Source organism: Dendrobium catenatum, unplaced genomic scaffold (genome assembly GCF_001605985.2).
Source record: "Dendrobium catenatum unplaced genomic scaffold, ASM160598v2 fragScaff_scaffold_1608, whole genome shotgun sequence".
NCBI classification, from domain to species: domain Eukaryota; kingdom Viridiplantae; phylum Streptophyta; class Magnoliopsida; order Asparagales; family Orchidaceae; genus Dendrobium; species Dendrobium catenatum.
In genome coordinates this window covers 172,088-196,216 of record NW_021320070.1, presented here as the reverse complement: position 1 = coordinate 196,216, position 24,129 = coordinate 172,088, and the positions used below count along the sequence as shown (strand labels likewise).

At 33.7% G+C, this 24,129-nt stretch overlaps 1 protein-coding gene across 4 annotated transcripts; it reads right to left on the bottom strand.

Annotated features, from left to right (window-relative positions):
- Positions 1-565: 565 nt before the first annotated feature.
- LOC110094868 (probable metal-nicotianamine transporter YSL9) lies at positions 566-5,397 on the bottom strand. 4 transcript variants are annotated; one of them, XM_020820203.2, is made up of 8 exons: positions 5,015-5,397; positions 4,535-4,929; positions 4,253-4,425; positions 2,612-2,709; positions 2,392-2,526; positions 2,107-2,296; positions 1,905-2,019; positions 566-1,823 (listed from the first exon to the last, which is right to left on the bottom strand). In XM_020820203.2, the coding sequence occupies exons 2-8, from the start codon at positions 4,890-4,892 to the stop codon at positions 898-900; spliced, it is 1,995 nt and encodes a 664-aa protein (XP_020675862.1). In that variant the 5' UTR covers positions 4,893-4,929; positions 5,015-5,397; the 3' UTR covers positions 566-897. The 4 variants fall into 4 exon arrangements, with proteins under 4 accessions (XP_020675862.1, XP_020675863.1, XP_028556815.1 ...); XM_020820204.2 differs by having other exon boundaries at positions 4,535-4,925; XM_028700982.1 differs by having other exon boundaries at positions 4,535-5,397.
- Between the last annotated feature and the right edge of the window lie 18,732 nt (positions 5,398-24,129).

The window sequence follows — 24,129 nt, the reverse complement described above, 5'->3', positions numbered from 1 at the left end:
AGAATTTTTAGATGTAGAGGACACCTAGGCATGAATGTAAACTATAGTCGAACCACGTAAAAATTATTACTTATTCTTATGTAATTAATGTTTGTTGCACTTTTTACTTATTTCATGATTTGGTTAATATTGTTCTAACTAACATCATATGGTATATAATGATGATATCAGTGAGTTGAGTAGTTATTTAGTTAACTTATTATTCAAATTCAAATTGTACATCTTTGTTTAGACTTCCATTGAGTTTTGTGTTAACTATTGCTCTTATAGTTGATTTATTTCATTTCCCTTTTGTTAGTTTGTTTCCAATGTGAAATAATTTTGAAAATTTTTTTGATGTAATAAAATTTTGTTTCTTATTTTAATGCTTATATGATTTTGTTTTTTTATAATTATTTATATGAGAATTTTTTTTCTCTTGAATGCAAATTTGCTTTCTTTCTTTTGGACTCTTGAGTTGAACATATGAGTTGAATTTAAGCAGAATATGATAGTAGCGAAAAAGCATTAGTCTGTGCTAACGTAAAATGAAAAAACTTGTTCTGGTGTTTGTCAGCATAGTGAATAAAGAGTAAAAAGGGAAATATTATTAGCTTGCTAGAACAAGGACTATCCAAGTCAAGGTAAACATTTTCTCATATGAAGCAAATCAAAATGTTCTTATGTAATATTCTCCTTTACAACATATTTTACTTTATTTTTCTCCGAGGTATAAGAAACCAAGCTTTGTCAGCCGCTTATTTGCTAGCTCAGAAAAATTGCTTATTATTGCACGCTGAAATATCTGAATTCAATTTACAATCGCTTCATCATATATATCGGATACTTGGTGCTTTATTCTGATTCTTCAGCTGAAACATTAACTAAACAACTCAATATATCCTTCACTTTGGCACCTTAAGAATTCACGAACAACATGCAAATTGGGGGCTTGATCTTAAGTAAGGCAAGCAAACATGAAGGAAGAACCCAAACTCCATCACCGCAGATTAAACCAGAAGCCACAGCTGGTATCATCAATGTTGCCTTCTGGTTATTAAGTTTGTGCCACACAAATACTATCACAGTTCCAATAAACATGTCGATTGCAAAATTGGCACCGACGAGAAAAGGAACTGCCATGGCCATTGGCAATGGTACCCACTTCCCTAACCTCTTTGGCAATATATCCCTCATTATGTTTGCTGCAACAGCAAAGCTGAAGAAGCCACAGCAAAGCTGCAGGCAATGTCGAGGAAGTGCTGAGAAGCCTTGGACTCCTAGTACGGCGATATTTCGATACACCAAACCATAAGGAGCCTTGAAGATTCCATCAGGGTTCCCTACATCGAAAGCCTTGTAGAATAGAAAGAATGAGAGAGGGCCAGTGATACAACCCATTGCTATTCCAATGATCTGGCTAATGAGCATTGATCGTGGGGAGGTGAGAGTGAGATGACCGGTTTTGAAATCATGCATCAGATCAGCAGACATGTACACCACGGCCTTTATTACACCACACACTACTAGACCAGCAACCACACCTGAGTCCTTTCCTGCCCAAGCTGCAATGATGAAGAGAGCTACCTTACCATAGTTGTAAGCCATGTTCATGTCTGTAAGGCCAGTTCCATAGGCATTGCAGAATCCAAGAACCGGAGCGAGGGTGTAAGCAATGATAATGTAATACCATTTAACCTGTGAAAACATGTGGGGGATGGCAATGATGGAAATTGTGGTTAATACTGCAAAGCCGGCGAATGAAACCCATGATGGCATGGTTTCTCTTGCAAACAGTTGATTTCTTTGAAGTTCATCTAGTAATAGATTATCATCTGTAGGCGCTGCAAAAGGTGGATTTGTAAACAGCTGGGAATTGGATGAGGTGCTCAAGTTTTTCCAGCTCAAGGTGTCATTTAATTTACCTGTTTTGCTTTTCTTCTGCTTGTATCTGGAAAGCATGCTACTCAACGTGATAGACATAATCTTGACGAAATTGTACAGGCCATCTCCGAGAATAAGAGCAATAGATAAGAAAACCTGAAAAGTGGTTACTTTATATCAACGGCATTGTTCATTATGAAAGTTCAACGAGAATCAAATGCGTTAGCATGCATTTATTTAGACCTTATATCCTTGCAAGCTTTTCATACTGCTTTGAGGAATGTTAGCAGGGAACCAATCCCCTTCCAGGTTCTTTATCGATGGCCACATAATTCCCCATGAAAGTACTGCTCCTAGAATTAGAGAAATGTTTACAATATGGGAGCAGATCATCCCTGCTCCAATGTAAGTCAGGCTGAAGTCAAAGAAGAATCTGCAAAGCAAATATTGCTCAAATAATTAGAACTAAAGGAATTAAACATTATGAATGAATTTTCTTGGAGAAAACGGAATCAGATCAATGAATACGTGTTCTTATAAGCTTTAAGGCCAAAAGTTGGGAACTGAGCGAAGCCACAGGCATCTCCTCCCGAGAAAAACCACTGAAAGAAGCTCCACAGAAAGCTTACTGTGAAGTACTTCATGAAACCACGCACCTGTTTCCTGAGGGTGGAGTTATCATTAAGTTTAAGGAGATATACACACATGTAAACACTGAATCTTTGGAAGAAGGTGAGGGAGAAAATACTTGGCCATTTGGTCCCCTTTGGATGTGTGGAAACCATTAATTAGAACAGCAGTTGCAGTGCCACTTGGATAAGGTAATTTGTAGTCAATGATTAGCATCTGAAAATTGAAGAAGGCCTCAAAAATTTTGCACAATTACTACAAAATTAACTGCGTGCACAGTTGTTTAATTGAAGGACAGATACAGGCAGCGTCCAACTAAAATTCTGCTTTGGATTGCTTGTTATGAACCAAGCCTACGCAAACATAATAATTTAGAAATTGGCTATGTACAAGCCTGCAGGAGATTTTTTGGTATTTTAGTTCAGCGAAAAAATTCCTGCACATTTGGTTAGAACTATTAAGCAGCAGGGTCTTGTTTTAGAACCATGTTCGTATTAATATGGAACAATATACAGAAGAAAGTGAGCATCGGATCGGTTCAAATGAATAGATAGATGGATTTATTAAACAATCGACTCAAATCATAAGTAAAAGTGAACAAACAAAATTATTGCTATAGCTGAATCAAACTGAACCGTAATAAAATTTTATTTATTCATTTTGGTTTTGGTTTAACCAGATTTTGAAATCTTAATAAAATGAGGAAATTTTAAACTATTATCTAAACAGAATATGAATAATAAAGTTTATTTAAATATAGAGTACTTAAAATAAATGAGTTTTTATTTAGAAAACTTTTTGGTTTTTTGGTTGAACAAAGGTTTTTTATTTTAAAATCGAATCATTAGCATTAACACAATTGTTGACCTCTGAACAAAAACCATCTTATCTACAAACCCATCTGCCTTCCAAAATTTACCCCGGAACTTAGTTCGTTAAAACTCCCTCGCCGAATAAGAAAAGCGAGTGGAGGCCGAGGTCGAATTTTCGGAGCCCACAACAATGTATTAAAAGATTTATGTCATTATTTTTTCAACAAATTTTAAACTAGTTGTCGATTACCTACCTAATGCAGCCTTCTATTTTTCTTATTCGGGTCTTGGGACCCGGCAATCAACCATTAGGCTTAATCCAAATAACGGTAACTCTTAAATAAAAAATCCAACAAGCCTTAATAAACTGAACCATATCAACCGAATATGTTCGATTTGAAACGATTTTTATGTTTAAACCAACTAATGGACACTCAGTAAAATATTGACCAAAGTGCTACAAAAGATTTTACTTGCACTTACATTAAAATTACCCCTTAACTAAAGATCTTTGGAGCAAAAGAACAGAGTGAAATAAAACTTTGACAGCTGCAGGCTATTAAATCTCATTACAGGTTCTAAGTTGCAGAAAATTAACTGAGATTTCTTTTAAGTTTTATTTTCCAAATTAATTCCAAGATGTTCTTGAATTGATTCTTCAAAAAAGAGAGAAAACAAACACAATTTTAACAGGTGCCAGATCAAAGACAATATCCGCAGCAGTTCAAAAAAGAAATTGAAATCTTGCTGATATGGATCCATGAAGTCTGAATATCAGCTAGCTGAGTTGATCAAAATGGTAAAAAATTATTGACAAGAATCTAAAAATCGAATCCTACCTACATCAAAGTTATGCTTCGGCACTCAACATTCACCAAAAAAAAAAGAAAGAACATTGTGCTTTAGATAGATGAACTTGCTCATGTCATCTGAAGTAAACTGAATACCTTCCTGAGTGGAACCAAAATAAAGATCCCGACAAAGCTAACAGTAAATGAAAACCCAGTCATCCAACCAATCCCAGGCTCCTTGTAGCTCCCTGCCATGTTTCCATCCACACCAACCCCTGCTTCTTCATAAATTTTCTTGCTCAGCCCCAACAAATAAGACCCATACCCACCTGCACAAACCAACAAATCCAATAGAAAAACTTTGTCAGAGAAAACATAGAACAGAGAGTTAACATCAATATTCTGATATTACAAAGAACAAAGCTTTTGGATTAGAACCTCCGTAAGCAATGGTGTATGCAGCCACAGCACAGGTCTGAGCCACGGTGCTCTCCTGACAAGTGAGCGGCTTCGACATGATGCCAGCTTTTCCAAGGACTTTGGTCCAGGTTCTGAGGAGGACGAAGGTAAGGAGAGCAGCTGACACATTCAACGTCGGCACGAGACCAGTGGTGAGGTTAAGCTTCATCACAATAACGCTGTATAAGCTCCCAATTGCGAAGCTGACGACTATGCCTCGCAGTGTAAGTTGCTCCCTCCAATGAGGAGTTTGTTTAAGATCTGAGGTCACAGCCTCCATAGCCTCTTCCAAGTCCTCTCCTTTATTGATCTCCCGAATCTCCTTGGTATCAGCCATATTAGTGCGAGCAATCCGGGCAGTATCCTTTATCTTCCTTATAAAAGCTCGCAGATGCTATACTTTCAGCCACAAATATACTATCTTCTGTACCAATTTCATTACTTGGGAGAAAATCTTACCTGGGTTTCCCGCTTTCAAGCAGACAGCCAAGTATGTGGCATGCTCCTCCTCCCTCTCTTCCTCTTCTACTTATCCAACAAGAACCGAACTTTGCCAATGTGATTTGGAAATTCTTCGATTAAACAGTACTTGGGATTAGAGATGTACTGCGGATAGTACCAAGTGCGAACAAATGCAGTACAAATGTTGAGTAAAGTTTCCAAACAGTTTATCTCCACCAGGGCCACTGCCACTCTCTTCTCCGGCTAGCCGCACTATCGACTTCCTTCTATTGGTGAAGTGGGTGACGAAAACGGGGAGATAAATAATGGAGTAGAATCTCCAAAGGTGAGTAAAGAAAGGAGGGGCGTGTGGCTCAGCCCGGCATCAAATAACAGATGCCTTTTGTGTGCTCAGGATTGGTCGAAAGGGAGATGATAAAGTTGGCGAAGAGAAAAGAAAGTATACCCGTCGTTGCTTTTTGGAACGATCCATGCTTGAGAATCTTGACTAATGGTCAGAAGGCGTCTGGAACTTGTTTAGGCATAAAAATTATGGTAGCAGTTTAGTGGGAAATTAAAAAAAGAGTGGATGTTTTTTTGGGAAGAATTAGGGAAAGTGGAATGAATTTTTTATTTTATGGCTTATTAGCCTTATTTTTAGTTTCTCTCGCTTTAGTGTCAGGCTTTGGGTGCAGGGAGTGTGACGGGAAAAAAATATTAGGTAAGGAGTGCAGATGGGGAGCACTGTCTGCACACATATAGGGTATCAAGCGGTACCTAGTGGTACCCAGCGGTACCGAATGGTACCTAGCTGGATTTTATACTAATGTGCGGACGGTTCTCCTCGTCTGCACTCCGCACCTAATAATTTCTCGTGACGGGGGCTTTAAAAGGTGAATTGGTATGATTGAGGGGCACAAATTATCATGGAAACTTCACCTCTTATATTGCTGAATTTTGGATGACTGATATTTATGAATAACGCGTGCGTTTTCATCCATTGATAAAATTATTTAGACAAATTTTTAAATGAAGTGTAAGGATAATAATTATTATTAAAAGTAGTTAATATTTAGACAAAAAATAATTGTTCTGAAAAGAACTTACATTTGACTAAATATTCGCATCATCTTGTTATAACCAAATAGTGAATATTATCCACGTCAAAAAATATAGAAATGCTAAAGATAATGAATCTTGGGGGATTGAACTTAACTTATACGTATTTCTAATTTTTTTTTTTTTCAATTAAAGAATTTTGTTTGGGAGCTAATGGGTGATCAAAATTGAGTCAAATTTAATTAATGCTTCTAACCAATTTAGTTTCAAATATGATTCGTTCGCTTGAATAGTTGATAAGAAAGACTTTCCTTATCATAAATTTCTATTGACGTAACACACAATTTGCTTGAGAATAAAATATTTTGTAAACTTCATCATATTTTATTTAGCAAATTAGAAAAATGTTAAGGATTTGTTCGAAGGTCCTTAAGACTAAAAATCGTATCCAATTGATGTCTCAGTTGATTCTATTTTTTGATGGTGAACTGCAAACTGTGGAGGATTTCACACCGTTGTATGTTGGCGGAAGGAATCACCCTCTACAAGTAGAACAATTATTACGTCCTCCGACCGGACGTAGAGGAACGTCCGGTCGGAGGCCAAATCGCGCAAAAAAAAAAACGAGAAATACCGAGCAATACCAAATAATAACGAGGAATACCATCACGTGAAGACCCAATACCGAGTTATACCGAGCTATACCGAGCAATACCGAGTTGTACAAAAGTTGTATCGAGTTTTTCCTAGAAAAAACTCGGTACAACTCGGTATTGCACGGTATAGCTCGGTATAACTCAGTATTCATCTTCACAGAGCGGTATTCCTCGTTATTATTAAATAATACCTAGTAATACCGAACAAATACCGAGTTTTTTGGCGGGATTTTGCCTCCTACTGGACGTTCCTCTACGTCCTTACACCGGACCTAATAAAAGTTCCTACAAGTAAAGGAGATACTTGCACTATATAAATTTAAACTTTAAATCACTTGTGCTTTATTTTTTAGTGGCTCTACACATTTAATCTTGTTTGTCACTGTCTCAATCATCATAGAAGTGGGCTCCGATAATTTGTGCTCCGGCCTCTCCATGACCCCCTTTCTTTATTTTCAGGTCATTCAAGAGAGTTTTAACAGTTCCATGGGAAATTTCTAGAAGGAAAATTGAGTTTGAAATATGACACTACCCAGAGATTTCGCCCTCATTTTGCTAGGACTTTATGATCAGAATTATGGTTTCCTATAAGCGTAAGCCCCTATAGTTAATTACCCGTCACAGTGACAAGAGAAAACTTTTTATTAAGGCTAGTCGTCGAATAGATATGTAGATATACATGGCATTTGGTGTATAGTAGCAACATGCGTTGGTATTTGGAACTTTGATATTTAAAATTGAAAATTCACCTCCTTGTACTTCAAGAGAATGGTGGGAGAAGTGATGATAGACACGATCAAGATATCATGGTTTCATTATCCCGGGTCATCATGGTCCCTGGTCTACTTAATCAGACGAGGTAGTCGACCCAACCTGACAGAAGGATCCTTGTCGGCAACCATGGGTTGCTTCGTCTAAGGGTACCTTATATACTTGGGATGAATGCTTGTTTAAGGGCACAAATCTGAATCCATCTTAGCTAATAGAGGGCTTTATGCCTTATCGATTATATACTATTGATTCATATCTAAAAGATTTGAAGCCATTGGGGAGCATACAAGCTCTGACAATGACCATGACTTTAATTTAGTTGTGCCATTCGGCAGTAAAACCTAATGGTTTAGAGGATCCCGACTGTAAAATTTTACCTGCGGTGCCATTTGGTGGTGTAACCACCAATTATAAGATATTTTCCATGTCTTTACTAGCAAGAGACTGTTTTAGTATGAATCGTAGTGATAATCTCTACTAAACATTGGCTCTTTGTGAGATGAAAAATTTTCTAAATTTGTCCACCTCGATAAATTGTTGTTGAAGGTGAATAGATTTTGCTATAAATATTTTGGTGATTTATTTCAATTTTTAAAATTTTGATTTTTGATATTTTTTATATTGAATTTTATGGGAATTTGTGATGCACTTTTTTTTTTGTTTGTGATCCCCTCCGATTGAGATTTTCTATCAACACAGTCATCATCAGGGTATATTTATATGTGATTTTATTTTGTTGCTTTATGCTTTTTTTAGTGAATTTTTTTAATAGACCTTGATAGTTTAATATGAATGTATGAAATAAATATTTTAGTCAATGGCATGACTACATTTTTTCTGATGGTTTGAACCCATTTTGACTCCTATTTACTCGCATTGGTGGATTGAGCATGAAATTAAATTTATTAGTTGACCCATACAGCATCTTCTGATATCATGTTTGTGCATACTACATCCTCGCCAGACCCATGTGGGTTTATACTTGTGTATACATTTAACAATAAGTTTTTATGTGGCGATGGTATGAATGCAGAGTAATATATCTGCATGTATGCACATATGATGCATTTTGTATTTAGACGTTGTTTAGTTACAGTGTATGATATTTTACATATTACATTGTAGATTAATATAGTAGTATATGATATGCATATATGTGCCCTTTTGCATTTGCGCATTTGTTTACATAATGCATTTACATGATGATCCAGTACTTTATTATAATGTATGAAGTATTTGCATGATGTGTATGTAAAATATGCAAGTACATTAACAATTGTCCATACATATCTACATGCAAATTTAGTGTTTGAATGATGCATTTATATGTTGCAATATGCAAATACATGATGCTCTTTGTATTTTGCAACGTGTACATGCATAATGTGAGGGAATGAGTGCATATTTCAATACATGTGGTATTTCTTTAATATGGAAATATGCTTAATGATGCATATGATTGTCATATTTAGAAAATACATGAGCTTCCTCGAAGATCCTGTGAACACCTTTTATCCGTTTGTATGAATGTTGTAGATTCGGTGGCATGACACAATGCTATAGATTATTTGCCACTATATACAGATGTTTGCATTCATCACAAGGTTTTTGTACTTGCTTGTAAATGGCTTATTAAGTGCATGAAGGATCTCTCACATAGCTCGTAGGTACTTGTATTTGTTGTAGTCCCACATATGCTGTGATTTCTTTACTTATAATTCCTGTTGTTATTTACAAGCGAGCTAATGCGTCCATTTGATGTTGACTGCAAGTCAAGTCACATCCCTCAACAATCCCTTCATGTGTTCTTGCTGGTGAACTAATACTTTCTCCTGTATGTTTGCCATTACCCACAGGTGGCTACTATGCATATCACAAGTGCCCATACTCAAGCTGTCATGTGTGCTGCAAAGTTTTTATGTAGGAGTAGTTTGTAGGAGTTCTTTTTTGTTACAAATACTCGATCTTTATTTGTGGACATCGTGTCATATGTATATCTATGTTTATAAGGGATCATATCACATGTACGGTATATCTACCACTATTATCCCATCAATAAATAATATGTGCCTTCTATTTGCAGATGTTCAAATTTACTAAAGTTCTTAGTATGTGCCTTCTGTTTGCAGATGTTCACATCTCTTAAAGTTCTTTTATACTTGCGAGTAGATTGCATGTTATGTGTACTTATATTAATAGGTTGTTTATCACACTTGTAGCATATATATTATTCTTGCTTACATGTGGGTTGCCATCTGCATATGTATTGATTGCAAGGATAATGCGTCATTCGCTGCATGTTATTTGCATATGTTTGTAGGCAGAGTTATTGTTCGCAAGCTAGTTGGTATCATGTCAACGTCTCTTGCAAATTCCTGGTACATACTTGTGAGGAAATCACTAATCTTGTACCAAGCCTAAAGTTGTCATTCATAGGTGACTCGATTTATTGGTTTGCAAATTAATTGAGGTTAATTGTTGATGGGTTGTATTCATCTAGCTTAAGTGCTACTATAGAGTCAATTGAGAGGTTATGGGTGGGGTGCAGCTTGAAGGCTGTTGTGTTGAGGTAGAGTTGGTTGGATGGAAGAGTAGGAGGAAGGTAAGTTACTTTGGATAGATTTGTGGTAGAGAAGGATTATTTGTTGTGGAGTTAGGAATGGCTAGGTGTAAAGCAGACATGGAAGTTTGCAAGCAAGGATGGATTGGAGAGATTTGGTTAGGGTCAAGACGTTCGACAATGAAGATAAGAACTGTTACAACTTAGGAATTAAGATTATGATTTTTTATGATAACAAAATATTATGTTCCATATTATATGGTTTCCCCTAACATATATTGAATATGACTATATGTTTTTGTGTGTAATAACATTCTAGGAACACTAAATTACTGAAGACTTCAAGACAAGTTAGAATATGATTTCATGTAATAGAGTTTATACATCTCTATTTTTTTATTTTTTGAGTATGAGCTAGTGTGATTGTAGTTGGGTAACCATGCACACACACACAGGGGGAGAGACTTAAAACTTAAATTTTTTAAAATAATCGCGTTGTATGATATTTAATGGTACTATATGATTTGACTTAGTTTTCCCTCCAAATGCAGTAATTTAAATAGTGGCTTAAAATTTTTGAACTAGTTGTACAATACAATAAAAGGTCGTACAGATGAGTGATAGAGTATAGAATTCCATTCATACCAGATTGTACCAAATAAACTTGTTCATTTTTTAACATTTCATACATTATGATGTCAGGTCATATAGATGAATGACAAAATACAAAATACCATTCATACTATATCGTACTAGACAAACTTGTTTATTTTTTAATAGTTCATATAGTATGATATCAGGTCATACATACAACTAACCGAGTATGAAATTTCATTCGTACCAGAACATACGAGATAAATTTGTCATTTTTAACAATTTGTACAGTACAAATTCAGATCGTACAGACAACTAATAGTACAGGAAAATATGTTCATCCTAGTTCGTACCAAATGAAGACCTGATTTTCAAACTGTTTGTGTCGTATGATCTTTAATTGTATAGTACAATTGGATGATGGTTCACCTGAATTTTTTAGTTTTTGGATGGTTTTTCAGGACTTGCATATATAAAGAGTTTTAAAAACTGACTTAATGACCTTTATTGTGAATTTCTCTTGAGAGTGGCAATTTAGTATGAGTGTTTGGGAGAGATTATGAGGGTCAAGTGTGAAAGATCAAATGAGGGAGAGTTATGAGGGATTTATATCGTTGCCCAAAGTGAGGATCCTTTTTCCTTCTTCAAGTTTCTATCCATCTCCTTTGGAGGCTCATAAAAGAAGATTATCAACATTATGTCAAGTTTTTCTTCCTTTACTAGGAGGTTAAAAAATGACAACAACACTCTGCCTTCATTAGGAGGGTAAAAATTAATGATAGTACTCTACCTTCACTAAGTGGGTGAAAAAGAACAAAACAGTACTTTGCCTTTTCCAAGAAGGTGGAAAAGGACATGGCGGTACGCTGTGATCACTTGGAGAGTGTAAAAGGCATTAGTTCTTTGCCACACCAGGTTAGTGGAGGAAAGTTTGTGAGGGCTTCTTCGCCTTGCTATGGGGGCTAAAGGAGTGTCACTGCATATTAGTGCAATACCTAGAGGAAGAGTCTCTAGGGAGTGGATGTAGGCTAAGTTTGACCGAACCACTATGAAATTTGGTGCTCATCTTTTGTTGTAACTTTTTCCACATTTTTATTTTTTGCATTTAAAATTTTTGTGGTTTAAAAAATCTACGTGATAATCACTTTTCTAAACAACTGTAAATCTAAGAATTAGTGATATGATTTTTCTAAAAATTAAAAGAAAAAGTTTTCAAAAATCCAAAAAAAAATTTAAATAACCAATACATCCCTCGACCCCCATACATGAAGGTTATACTAAACCTTCAAGAATTGTTGATGGTGTTATAATAGAAACACCATTTACTGATTGGACATTAGAGGAAAAAGAATTAATACATGTTAAATGCCAAATATTTAAATAGTTTTTTTGTGCTTATACTTAAGGATTATATGTGTATTTCTACTTGCAAAATTGGAAAGGAAATATGGGATAAACTTTGCATAAATTATGAAGGAATAAATGAGGTAAAGTAATATAGGTTAAACTTCTTATTACATGACTATGAACTATTTCACATGAAATCGAACGAATCAATTTTTTTTATGTATATAAGATTTACTCAGATTTACCTCACTACATGCTTTAGGTAGAGAAATTATAAAATTTGAAAAAGTGAATAAAATTTTATGTTATTTACCCATGCTTATGATATAAAGATAACTATCATAATAGAGTCTAAAGACCTGAATGTATATTCTCTTGACAATCTACTTTGATCACTGATTGCTTACAAGTAAGGAGTGAATCAAAGGCAAATTGATGTATCTGACAAGCTAAAACAGAAGAATATAGCATTGAAAATTGATGATTTAGAAAGTGATTAATCAATATCTAAGTTTGAAAATATATTGCACTTATAACTAAATAATTCAAAAGTTTCCTTAAGAGAAAGTAGCAAAGATGTCAGCATTAGAACAAATGTAAGTTCAATAAGAATATAAAAGTTTCTAATGAAGTCATTTATTAAGAATGCAGGAAGTATGGTCATATAAAGACTAGTTATCCAAATCTCAAAGCAAACCATAGTAAGGAGAAATATGAGGAAAAAATTAACGTCAAAAATTGAAAGAAAATAATACAAAGAACTTTCTGGGCTAACTCAGCTTTAGACTATTCAGAAATAGAAGCAAAAGAGGATGTTACAAATTTGTGCTTAATGGAAAATAAACTTGATCATTCAGATTAAGAGGAGGTATGTGATCTATCTTATGATGAATTATTTAAAGTTTTTGCGAAAATTCATAATGCATATAGGAAACTCAAAAAATTGCATGCTAACCTTAATATTGAGTATTTGAATTTATAAAAAGAGTATGAAACCCTTAGAAAAGATCATGCAGACATAGATAATAATCATATGGCTTTGCTAGTGAATTTGATAATTATAATAAGGAACATGATTTATTAAAAACATCATATAATGAACTTGAAAATGATTTTAAGATGTTTATGGTAGAATTTTATTAAAGAAAACCTGAATTGAAGGTTGAATAATTGATTTAAAAAAAAGCAAATTCATATTTTCAAGAAAAATTAAATGCTTTTAAAGAAAATAAGATACCACCCATATTGGAATAATTTTACAATCTTAACAAAAGATTAAAAATTCAAAACCAAGAAAAATATATTATAACTAATATAGAATGATAAATCCTTTTGCTGGTGCTAAATGTTATTCATGTCACATGTTGGGTCACATTTTCCACACTTACACTATTCATTGTAGAACATATCTAGTGTAGAGACCTAAGATGCATCAATTACAATATATCAAATATGCATCTAGATTATCATTATCAAGAGGGGAACCCAAATTTATTTGGGTTCCCAATTCTAACATTTGATAATTTTATAGAAATGTTCTCATACAAGCTCTCGTGAGACCATTTGGTACATGGACAACGGATGTTTGAAACATATGACTAGAGATATAACTCAATTCATATCACTAAAAACCAAGACCGATGGAAAAGTAACACTATGAGATAACACCATTAGGAGAGTAGTAAGTACATGTATGATTGGTAATATGAATAATTTTTTTATTAAAAATGTTTTATTGGTTGAAGGCTTAAAACATAACTTGTTGAGTATTAGTCAGCTTTATGATAAGGGTTTTAACATGGATTTTTTTTCCTAAAAGCTGTATTTTTAGCCAAAATGAAGTTATTGTATTACATGAAAATAGGGTAAATAATATTTACATGCTTGAATTAAATTATGTTAAATCTTCTAATGCTTTTTGTTTAAAAACTATCACTAATAAATCTTAGTTATGGCATAGAAGACTTTGTCATGCAAGCATAAAAAATCTTAGGATGATTACCTAGAAGGAATTAGTTAGAGGCATATCCAAATTAGACTTCACTAAGGATCACCTTTGTGATGCATGTCAATTAGGAAATAAGTCAAGTCCTCCTTTCATTCAATTAAAGGTCTTAGAACTAGCAATCTCTTATAAGCCCTTCATATGGATCTCTTTGGACATGTTAGCATTATAAGTCTAGGAGAGAAATTTTTTGGGTATGTGATTGTTGATAACTTTTTGAGGTTCACCTGGATTAAATTCTTATCTCATAATAGTGAATTATTTGATGAGTTTAGAAAGATTTTTGCTTGGATTTAGAGAAAGCTAGGTTGTGAAAATCATGTAATTCAAAGTGATAAAGGTTAAGAATTTGAAAATGAAAGTTTTGAAGATTTCCATAAAGAGAAAGGTATAGATCAAAACTTCTTCAGCTCCTATGACCCCTCAAAAGAATGGGATTATTGAAAGAAAGAATATAATCATAGTAGAAGCCGCTAGAGCCATGTTGGCTAAATATTCTCTTCCTATATATTTTTGGGCTGAAGCAGTTAAAACACATTATTATGTTCTGAATAGCGTGAATATTAAATCTAAGTTCAATAAGACACCCTACAAACTTCTTAAGGGAAGAACACTCAATCTCTCACATCCATATGTCTTTGGATGTAAAGTATTCATTCATAATAATGGTAATACTTCTTTAATAAAATTTGATCCTAAATCTGATAAGGGAATTTTTTCAGGATATTCAAGTATTAAAGAATCCTATAGAATCTTTAACAAAAGGACATTAGTTGTAGAGGAGACCACTCATGTAGTTTTTAATGAATTTGAGATTTCTAAAGGGTCTAGGGTAGAAGAAAAATATGTTAAAAAAATAACCCAAGGAATTGAAAAATGCAAATCTTGAAGAAAGGGTTGGAATGGAAACTGCATTGCCTAGAGAATGGAAATATTCTAAAATTCATCCTAAAGAACTAATTTTAGGAGACCCGAGTGAAGGTGTTAGACTAGGCATTGACTAAACAAAGAAGTGAACCACTCAGCACTTATTTCAATGATTGAACCCACTAATATAAATCAAGCACATTTTGATGAATTTTAGATTCTGACTATGCAAGAAGAGTTGAATTAATTTGTTAGAAATAATATTTAGGAGTTGGTTAAAAGGCCTAAAAATTAAAGTATTATTAAAACTAAGTGGGTTTTAAAAATAATATGAATGATTCAGGTATAGTAATTCAAAATAAGGCAAGATTGGTGGCTACTTAGTACTATCAAATAAAAGGAATTGATTTTAAGGAGACTTCTACCCCTGTATCCAGACTTGAAGAAATAAGGGTGTTACTAATTTTTTCCTATTTTAAAGGGTTTAAATTATATTAAATGGATGTAAGAAAATTCCTTTGTTAATGAGGTGATAAAAGAGGATGTTTATGTTGAGCAACATTTAGGTTTTGAAAATTCACAATTCCTTAATCATGTTTTTAAATTAAAGAAGGTATTATATGAATTAAAATAGGCACCTAGGGCATGATATGAAAGTCTAAGAATATTCTTACTAGAAAGATCTTTTGATAAAGGGAGTGTGGACACCACTCTCTTCATAAAAAGAGTAGGAGATGGCATTCTAATTATTCACATTTATGTTGATGAAATATTATTTGGATCCTCGAATAAAAATCTTTGTCATGATTTTTCAGAAATAATGATTAAGGAATTTGAAATGATTTTAATGGGAGACTTGAATTACTTTCTTAGTTTTAGCATAAAGTAAAAAGAAGATGACACCTTTCTTAGTCAGTCAAAATATATTAAGGGCATTCTTAAGAAGAATAAAATGGATAAAGCTAAACTAATAAGTACTCCCATAAGTTCCTCAGGTTAGTTATATAAGGATTCTAAAGGAAAATCTGTTAATCAAAAGAAATTTAGAGGTATAACTATATCATTATTTTTTTTAATCGCTTGCAATCATGATATTATATTTAGTATTTATCTTTGTGCTAGATTTCAAGCTGAACGAAAAGAATCTCATTTGACTACTATTAAATTAATTATTATATATCTTTTAGGAACTCAAAACACAGAGATTTGGTATCCTAAGCACAACACCTCTTTTGAAATTATTGGATATTCTGATTCAGATTTTACATGATATAGGATTTATAGAAAAAGTACTTCTAGAACTTTTCAATTTATAGGGAACTCTTTGGTTTCTTGGTCTAGCAGAAAATAGAGTTCATTAGCCCTTTCAAATGTTGAAGCAGAATATATAGCCTTAGGAAGTTATATGGCATAGGTTCTTTGGCTAAAATAATAATTTATAAATTTAGGTTTTTTAATTGGCACTATTCCTATCTTTTGTGATAATATAAGTGTCATTTTCATTTCAAATAATCATATCCAACACTATAAGACCAGCCATATAAACATAAGATATCACTTCAATAGAGATCATAATACCAAAGAACAAATTGAACTACATCATGTAGCTATTAAAAATCAACTTGCAAATATTTTCCCAAAACCATTGGCTTTTGAACTTTTAGTACCCGAAGAACCAGATTGAGTGTTATTGATATTTATACTTGACAATAGTTATTCTGCAAATTGCAATTATGGTGTATTTCTTTTGTGTTGATGCTTGTGTTTTGTTCCTTATTTGTGATTTGTTTTTGTTAGATTTTTTCTCTATTTTGTGTTTGATTTCTCATTTGTATTATTTTTTTGTTTTGTTTTTGTCTCAAGTAGATTATTTATTTATTTATTTTTGGAAATGAATCTTGATTATCATGTACAAATCTAAAGTTCATCTTCTATTCGTATTGTACAAACCACTTTCGTACTGTACAAATTTACTAGATTTTACATGATATATTTTCTTAGTTAGTAAGATGAAAAATGTTATTTTCTAAAGATTTCGTACAATACGAATATGTCATCGTCTATATGAACCATTCATTTATTCATCTGTATGAAAATGGCGAGAATTCTAAGGACAATTATTTTTCAAAGATCGTCTATACGAGCTCCTATTTATCTATATGATCCAGTTATCAATTTACATGAAGATGAACTTAACTAACATGTACGATCATTATGAACAAATCATTCCAGATCAACAACTGCTTGTCTGTACGATCAGGTTGGTCAAAGATTTTTCAAAATGACTCATCATAAAGGCAACTTTCTGAAAAGATGTTTCACTAAAATAACTGCTCTTGACCATTTTCATTTGTACGTACAAACCCATGTTCATACAATATGAATTTTAAAATTGTATGTACTATCCCAACATTGTACTGTATGAAATAGGACATTTTTTATAAATTGGAAGCCTTCCTTTAATTTTCTTCACAATCCTTTCCACATTCAATTCTTCTCAATCCTTTTGTTTAATCCTTCTTAAATGGAAAATAGTAGTAAGAGAGCTTAAACCAAAGGGAGTTCATCTCTTATCGAATGAGATGCAACATTTTCTTTCACAAGAAAATGAATAATCCTACTATAGGTTTGTTCAAGCTAAAATCACTACTTCTTGTCTTCTTATTCAAGATGACAAACTTTTCAATCATTCTACTATTTGATTTTACCCAATTTTCCATCATTCAAACTCTTATTTATGCATTTTATTCTGACACCTTCTATTATTTCTAGCCAGTTTGAGAATAAGAGAAAATAATTTGATAATGTCCTCCTATGTTTTCAAACAAAGAGTATAAATTACCAAGGAGGATTTGGGCACATATTTGCATCTTAGAATTAAAGGAGTTAGGGCTCACTCAATGATTTCTAGAAGCGATTTTGATTGGTCTCAAGTTTAAAAACTCTTAGGAGCATGCCTACAATCAAACATTTACCCTGATTCACACACACTATCAAAATGCTAGGATCATCTAGTATGTTTTAAGAACATCTATTATTCCTAAAGCTGGTGATCGAATCAATATCACCCCTTTGCTCTCTTTTGTTATATATCTTATAATGTCAAACACTCAAATTGATTTAAAATGAGTTCCATAGTTTTCTAGAATTATAGAGGGGCAAAGAAGAAAGAAGCCTCTCTTTATTTAAAAGAATTTGTAATTTGATGTGTTTTTTGTGGGTATTGTGGAGACTAAAATGTCTAGCAATGATAGAATGGAATTCAATAAATTTACGGGTTTGGATTAGGATTATTTCTTGTTTCCATTAGATGTCTTATCAAGTGGAATTATGATTATTTAGAGATCAAATTTGGCTTCTTTTTCTGTATTGAAAACTTCAGCTCAATGTGTAATTGGGGATTTAAATGCCCTAATTAAGGGACAATTGATGGTATCTATTATTTATGAAAACAAGGATGTTTATAAGAGAAGGACTTTGTGGGAGAGTCTTAAATCTTATTCTCATAGAAGTATCCCTTCGGTGATATGAGGTGTTTTTAATTGACTTCTATCTCAATATAACAAGGGGGGGGGGGGGTGGGGCGGGTAATTATTTTTTTTCTCAAGGTGATAAGGAGATGAGGGTTTTTATGAATAATAATGATTTACCTGAAGTAGGTTTGGTTGGACCTAAATTCACTTGGAGTAATAATAAAAGTGCTGGTGGAAGGATTTTGAAGAGACTCGATAGATGCCTATTGAACTCTTTTGCTTTAAAGAAAATTCATATGCATGTTTTTGTACATATTCTTAGAATTACTTTAGACCATTATCCTATTATATTGAAGATCTTTAATCCTTCTTCTAAGAAGAACATAATCCTTATGTTTGAAGATATTTGGGCTTCTTATCATGCTTCTTCTAACATTGTTCAAAATCATGGAATAAATATCCTGGGGGTGATGTGATGCAAATTCTTAATAAGAAGTACAAAATGGATTTGAAGGCTTATGTTTTTAGAGTAAAGCTAAACATAAAGATTTCCTCTCTTTAAAGGAGTATCTTAAGCAGGAGGTGTTGCAACGTCAATTAGATGAGTCTGAGAATAGGTGGTTGAGTGAAGAAAAAATGTATGTTTTGAGATCAAAAGCTTGTGAGCTGAAGGTAAATTTTGCCCGGTTGAATACTAGGTGGAGGCAAAGGGTAAAAGTAAAATGGATTGAAGAGGGGTATTCTAATACCAAGTTTTTTCATATTTTTTGCCACTTCTACAAGACAAGGGAATTGGATTAACCAAGTAAAAGATGCTAATGGAATTTTTTTTTTTTTTTTTTTTGAGAAAATGCATAAAGCAATATTATTAAAAGACCAATAGTTCTAAACAAAATTTAGATTATCACATTCCTCCAACAAATTGAAGAACATGGGAGGAACTATATTGATAATCAAGTTATTCCAAATAAAATCACCCAACCTAGCATGGTTAGCACAACAATCAGCTAACTTATTACATCTTCTATTCACAAATTGAAAAATTACTTGATTGAAGTTTCTAAGAAAGAAAAAATCAAGTAAATCAGGATGATTACTTACAGTTGGACCATTTTTAAAAATATCTTGGATGTCATTCATAACATTGTAGTTGTCTCCTTCTATAATGATTCCTTTAGCTTCATACATCCATTCTTGAGTTATCATCTTTAAATCCTTCAAAGCATCAAGTTCAAGTGCTGAAATATCCCAATGTATACTTTTGAATCCAAAGGCAAATAAAAATCTACCTTTGCTATCTCTAATTACTCCTCCGATCCATGTAGAATAATTGCTATCAAGAGAAGCATCCACATTGAGTTTGATCCATTCGGTTGGAGAGGGTTTCCAAGTATTTTGAAACAGCAATTGCTGATTAGAAAAAGAAACCCAGTTTACTGAAATAAGATCTTGACTGAAGGATGAAGAAGCAAAACTGATTGCATTGGCTACAATAGCTGATATGCTATCTTCCACCATCCCATGCGCCAGTTTAATTCTGCTCTTCCAAGAGAATAAGACTGCAGAACAATACAAATTGACCATGAAAGGATTGATATTAGAGAGATTAGAAAGCCATTTTCGACAATTCTCCAGATTAGTGAAAACAGGGATCTCATAGCCCCAGCATTTTAAGGTGTTGATGATATTAATCATAAAAGAACAATTAACAGCTAAGTGACTGGCGTCCTCCACAGCATAACATCCCCTTGGGCAACCATTGTGATTGATAATCCTTCTATACATTAAGAAATCATTAGTGGGAATTTCCTTGTGTAACAATCTCCACCAAAAGATATTTACTCTTGGTCTCAACTTCAACATTTTTAGCCATCTCCAGCTAGCATCCTCATCCTCATTTAAATTGCTTTGGTCAGAAATCATTGCTGCAAGTGATTTCCCAGATAACTTATATAACATTTCCACTTCATCTTCATGAACTCCAACACTAAAAGGGACCAAAGAGATCAAATCAGCTAACTCCTTACCGAATGCTTCATTCAATCTCTGGATGTTCCAACTACCATCATTTAGAAAATACTTCAAACAACATTGATTTTCATGTAAATTTGACACAAACGTAGGCCATTTTTCTATACACTTATCAAGGATCCAAATATCCTTAGTAGTATTGATATTCTCACCATTAAATATCTTCCATATGGTAATTTGTTGAAGAAGTTTGCCTCCACAATTTATAATTTTCCAAGTTAGTGAACTACCTACTTTTGTTTCAGAAAATCTAAAGTTTCTTCCGTATTTGGCAATGAGAATTTTGTTCAATAAAGAAGGATTAGAAAACATACTCCATGCAAATTTGGCTCTCCACGAACCAACTTTGTCAGAAGCAGACAGAACACCTTGACATCAGAATTTGATATGCCTACAAAGAAATTTCCATTCCACATAATGAATTCCTTTACTCTTGTCTTGTTTCGTCCAGAGAAAATTCCTACACAACTTATCAAGGTCTCTTAACACCCTCATTGGCACAAGGGAATGAGTAGAGATGAAAATTGGAATGGATAAGAGTGATGTTTTAATCGACTAAAGCTTACCAGCTAAAGTAAGAGAAAGGTTACCCCAAACGTTGAGTTTATCAAAAGCTTTTTCCAATACGTCTTGGAAATTAGAAGCTTTAAGCCTTCTCATTTCCATCTTGATGCCAAGATAATTCATTTCACCAACTGCTTTGAAGCCCAAGATTTTAGACAGAATTTTGGATTTGTCTCTGTGTACTGCTTTACCAAAAATCATAGAAGATTTTTGGCTATTAACCTTCTACCCTGTCCAGCCACTATACTTCTTTAAGATTTTTTTTTTAATTTTAATAGCATTCCATCTATTAGCATACGCAAATATAATGATATCATCTGCATACTGAAGATGGGAAACTTTTTCTGCATTCGGTGCCACCTTCACTCCTATCTTGGCTCCATCTCTATTGAATGCTTCGTTGAGTAGTTGAGAGCACATTATAAACAAATATGGCGATAAAGTGCAACCCTGCCTAAAGCCACATTCAGCTCGAATCCAATTAGTATTCCTACCATTAACAATAATAGAATACTTGGTGTCCACCACACATTGGATTAGGAGGTTAACAAAAAACCTCGGATAACCAAAAAGTTCCAAAACTTTTTTAAGGTGTTCCATCCCATACTATCATATGCTTGCTCCATGTCCACCTTAATGTCCATCAAACCTTTCTTAGCTTTAGAATTTATGAATTTATGAAATATTTCTTGGGTGAGCAAAATATTTTCAGAAATAGATCTTCCTTTTATGAATGCAACTTGATTTCTAAAATAATCTTTAGAATAATATTGATAATCCTATTCAATAACATCCTTGCCACTATCTTATAGATAGAATTACATAGACTAATAGGTCTATAATTAGAAGGAGTTAAAGGATTTTTGAGTTTAGGAATAAGAACCACAACGGATTCTCTCCATTCATCACACATCATACCAGATTTAAAAAAGAAGCAAATAGCTTTCCAAACTTCATATTTTATAATTGACCAATAGAATTTAAAAAAAGAGTAGGAAATACTATCAATTCCAGGTGAAATATTTCTTTCCAAATGTGAGATAACACTCTCCAATTCTTCCTCAGAAAAGTCTGCCATAAGCCATTCCCTATCAACTTCATCAAGAGTTCTGGAAAGGTTTTGCCAGTCGGTGAGAGAGCATCTTTTGAATCTCCATTTCTCATGGAAGTAACTTGAGAAGATTTCTTCAATGTAGCTTTGGACTTCAGTCAAGGTGCCATCATAGCTCCTAATTTGTTTAACAAAGTTGCTGTTATGTCTAGCCGAAGCCACCGAGTGAAAGTATTCAGAGTTAGTATCACACTCTTTATTCCATTCAATTTATCTCTTTGTCTCCACCAAGAGCTAAATCTACCCAAGGTAGAGTTCAACTCCTTCACTTTGAATCTTAACAATGAGATTTTGTCTTCCGAAAGACTCCCATAATTGGCCTCCTCCTCTTGCAAAGACATGATATTTGCCTTCAACTTTTCTTTCAAAATGTTGAGATTTGCATGTTTGGCTCTACTCCAATGAAATAAAGCTTTAAGAACTCTTTTGAATTTGAGGTTTAACTTCTGAATGTCATCTCCACCTGCTGGCTTCTTCAAAGAATTGGCAACAATTCCCTTAGAAGCTGGGAATGAGGACCAAACTTCTTCAAACTGCAGTCTTCTAGATCTCTTATACCCCGAACTACAAATACTGATGGCTATTGGGCAGTGGTCTGAATCAATTCTTCCAAGATGACGAATTGCTACTGGTTGAATGATCTTCAAGGCTGCTGAATTCAGTAAACAACGATCTAGCCTCTCAAGGATGCGTGCTCCTCCTTTTTTATTATTGCACCATGTGAATTTGGGACCTATAATACCTATGTCATGAAAATCACACTTCTTCATAAACATTTGCATATCTTGAGGTCCTTGAGAGAAAACAAATCTCTTCCCACCTCTCTTCTCCTCTTGAGAAAAAATGCAATTAAAGTCTCCTCCAATAATGCAAGGAATGCTAGAATTAGAAAAGGTTTGTAGATCTTCCCAAAGTTGTCTCCTTTTATAAACCTCTTTGTTGCCATAAGTGGTGGAAATGAGCCATTCACCTCCATTAGGAATTTTCAAATTCCCCATAACCAATTGATTAGAAGAATGGATGATATTAAAAGAACAAATGCTGGATTTCCAACAAATAAGAATTCCACCAGACAAACCTTCAGCTGGGACATTAAAGAAATCCCAATTAATTCCAATTAATTTTTTAATTTCATCTCTATTAAAAGATTGGACTTTAGTTTCAATAAGTCAAACATAAAAAACTTCAAGATCCTTGATAAATTCCCTTAAGTATCAAGAGGCCTCAATCTATCTAGCCCCTCTACAATTCCAAAATGAGAGAGACGTCATTTGGGTTTAAAAATGGGATTACTCCCATTTTTAAGCTTCTTAGTAACTTTTCCTTTCCTTTTTTGTAGTAAAATATTGTCTCTTCCCAAAGAATTAAGCTCTTTGATAAGCTTACCTTTGCTTTTCACAGAATCTTCCATCTTCTCTTTTACAAGAACATCAGGAGAAGATTTGGCACAGTGAATTTCTCCTTCTTTATCCACCAAGTAAGATAAGCCTTCATCTTCAGGATTAAGGAAATCCAGCAATTTGAACTTATTAAAATCTTCAGTAGAATTTGCTAGATTACTAGGAAACAGAACTGCCACATCCGGATATCTGTTTTCTCCTGCTATGTCTCCATTTTTTTTTTTTTGCAATCTTCTTTCAGTTTATCTTCCTTGTTAACATCAGGAATTGGAATTTCCTTGTTCTCAACAGTTACTTCCTTTTCAACATCTGGATCATGAGAGTCTTTAGCAACTGTTCCTGGATCTATTGCAGATTCCTTGCGAGCTTTCTCAATAACAGAGACTTAAAGACGGCTTGGAATAAGACTTCTGAACATGCACAGATTTAGATTTCCTGAAGCTGGAATTTTTGAGAAAATCCTTCCCCTTATCATTTGATGACTTCTTTCTTCTTTTAGAATTTTGGACAAGAATCCATGGCCCATAAATTTTATCAGAAACTGCATCTTGCTGAGAATGATTGATTGAAGACTGAGCCCCCTTATCCAATGATTTAGCTGGTTCCATTTGATTTACCATCAAACCATCTCTACATTTAGCATCTAGATGTCAAAATTTTCCACATTTGAAACAAAAATTGGAGACTTTCTCATA

Coding starts and splice junctions, on each gene's coding strand:
- LOC110094868 (XM_028700982.1), bottom strand. CDS start 4,892: ATGGCTGATACCAAGGAGATTCGGGAGATCAATAAAGGAGAGGACTTG. Junction 4,426..4,534: donor ATACACCATTGCTTACGGAG/GTTCTAATCCAA, acceptor TGGTTTGTGCAG/GTGGGTATGGGTCTTATTTG. Junction 2,527..2,611: donor AAAGGGGACCAAATGGCCAA/GTATTTTCTCCC, acceptor CTCCACCCTCAG/GAAACAGGTGCGTGGTTTCA.